The sequence below is a fragment of the Helianthus annuus genome, chromosome 16, assembly GCF_002127325.2.
Source record: "Helianthus annuus cultivar XRQ/B chromosome 16, HanXRQr2.0-SUNRISE, whole genome shotgun sequence".
Taxonomy (NCBI): Eukaryota; Viridiplantae; Streptophyta; class Magnoliopsida; order Asterales; family Asteraceae; genus Helianthus; species Helianthus annuus.
This window is the reverse complement of record NC_035448.2, coordinates 73,271,458-73,273,522: the sequence shown is the minus strand read 5'-3', so window position 1 is coordinate 73,273,522 and position 2,065 is coordinate 73,271,458. Positions and strand designations below refer to the sequence as shown.

The 2,065-nt window shown below is 45.0% G+C and overlaps 1 protein-coding gene across 1 annotated transcript; it reads right to left on the bottom strand.

Annotated features, from left to right (window-relative positions):
* Positions 1–879: 879 nt before the first annotated feature.
* Positions 880–1,791, bottom strand: LOC110919342 (formin-like protein 14). The gene has a single exon (XM_022163613.1). The coding sequence runs from the start codon at positions 1,789–1,791 to the stop codon at positions 880–882; it is 912 nt and encodes a 303-aa protein (XP_022019305.1).
* Between the last annotated feature and the right edge of the window lie 274 nt (positions 1,792–2,065).

The following is a 2,065-nucleotide window of genomic DNA, read 5'->3' as shown; positions in this document are numbered from 1 at the left end:
TACGCAGCAGTTTCTCCTTTTGTCTGAACCTGTAGGTTCCACCATGAAAGTGCTCCGTCCAAGAACAACCCGGAAATGTAGGTAACCCTTTGTTCAGGAAGACATTTGCTCATTCTCAGGACTGAGTCAGTCTTCTCGGCCCAACGTACAAATGCTACGGCACCTCCTGTGCCGTCGAAGTTCAGAGGTTTGCAGTCCAAAAACTGCTTGTACGTGCAACCTGAAACATTTACAACCACAAACCGTGAATGAGCATGGACATAGTACAAATAGAATATACGAGAGTATTGTAATGTGTCATAGACGATTTAACATTACCGGCAGGGGGATTGTTTCCTGATGTACCACCGCTTTGCTCGGAGCGGTTGGCTTCGTACTGCGCAATAGCCTGCGAGATGCGCTCATTGAGTTCGGCTTCTGTTCTCGGTAGGGGGTTTGTGTTGGTTTTTCGTCTTGGCGGCATTGTCTTCTAATAAGAAGTATTGCGGAGATTAGACACATATTTAATGATAAATATAGTCTACTAAGGTATATACATAATAGGTAAATAGTCATCACATCACTCAAACATGCAATCACATAAGCAACACATGCACATGCATAAGCATAAGCAACAATATGTAATAAAGAAAAAAAACAAACTACTGAGCTTTCATATATTAGACAACTTGATACATTGTTTAGTAGAAGAAAACAAAAGGACTCGAGGCTACACAACCCCGGTCATACAAGTTCATAATACACAAAAGTAGTAAGTCTTTTTCTTCTACATTGGTCTTCCAAAAATCTTCAAGTGTCTTCAGCTCATACTAGGTCTTCATATGTACATAAAAGTGGGTCTGCAACTCCCACACAAAAGTACCTGCAAATAAAAGATAACTAGACGACTGGAGGAGATGGAGGTGGTGGAGATGATGGTGGTGGTGGAGTAGGTGGTGGAGGGTAGGCTGGTGGCGGTGGTGGCATAGCATCCCTAAACTGCTGCAATTCCCAGACCTGGCGGGAGAGGATTTGAATATGAAGCTGTAAGGAATGTATCTCATCATCGATAGTGAAAGCAGGATAGTGACGTGGATGATATGGGTCAGACTCGGACATATGAGGCGGAGGGTGTCGTGTAGACCAGTGATCAGCCGGCACATGGGTATCGAGAGAGGTCGGCTGTCGAGAAGTGCCCTCCCCAGGGCGGGGTGCTGGAATCTCATGAGTGAAAAGGATAGGTGCGACAGTGTGATGGGGATCAGCAACATGCGGTGAAAACGGGTGTCCAGTAGTGGGAGTGACGGGAGTAGTGTGTGGTGTCGGTGGATCAGACGGGACAACTGCAGGTGTAGCAATGGGTACAGCTGAGGATGATGCGACGTCGCTAGAGCCCGAAGAGGATAGGTCTACCACAGATACGATAGGAGAGGAAACCTCTAGAATGGCTATGTCCAAGGCATCACCACCATCAATCTCATCGTCCAAACTATGGACATGTATGACAGGAACGTCATCCTCGTCATCAGACACAACAATAAACCCCGGAATCGCAGCGAGAGGAACAACATCTAGTGGAATATAGTCGACGATGTGAGCTCCATCAGGATGACCAATGATAACAAACGGGTTCAGCTGTGGCCCCACAGCTAGAACGTCATCCACCATGTCATGGTCTGGCAGCGCAAACGGCTGAAAATCATCAAGGTCCTCATCATCAGAGGGAATGATCTCCTCCATGGGCTCATCGTCAGATGGTACGTCCATGTGGTCATGATTGTCGTAAATGCCACTGCTAGCTGATGATGCCATAGTACCCTGGCAAGAACAATCCGTACAACTCATATATATGTATCACTAAATAATAATATTTCTTGTTATATACGTAAGCAAATAATTGTAGCATATCACATGTTATCACATTGTTATTGTGCGCGGTAGTTCTAGTTCGGCAAGTCTATCCCATATAGACCATGCCCCAATTAATGTCCTCGCATTGTTTTCTTGAAAAGAGTTTTGTTATCGGGCCTTGGTGCTTTTGTATATGCAATGAAAAACATTTTACAAACACAAAATGTTTTCGTGG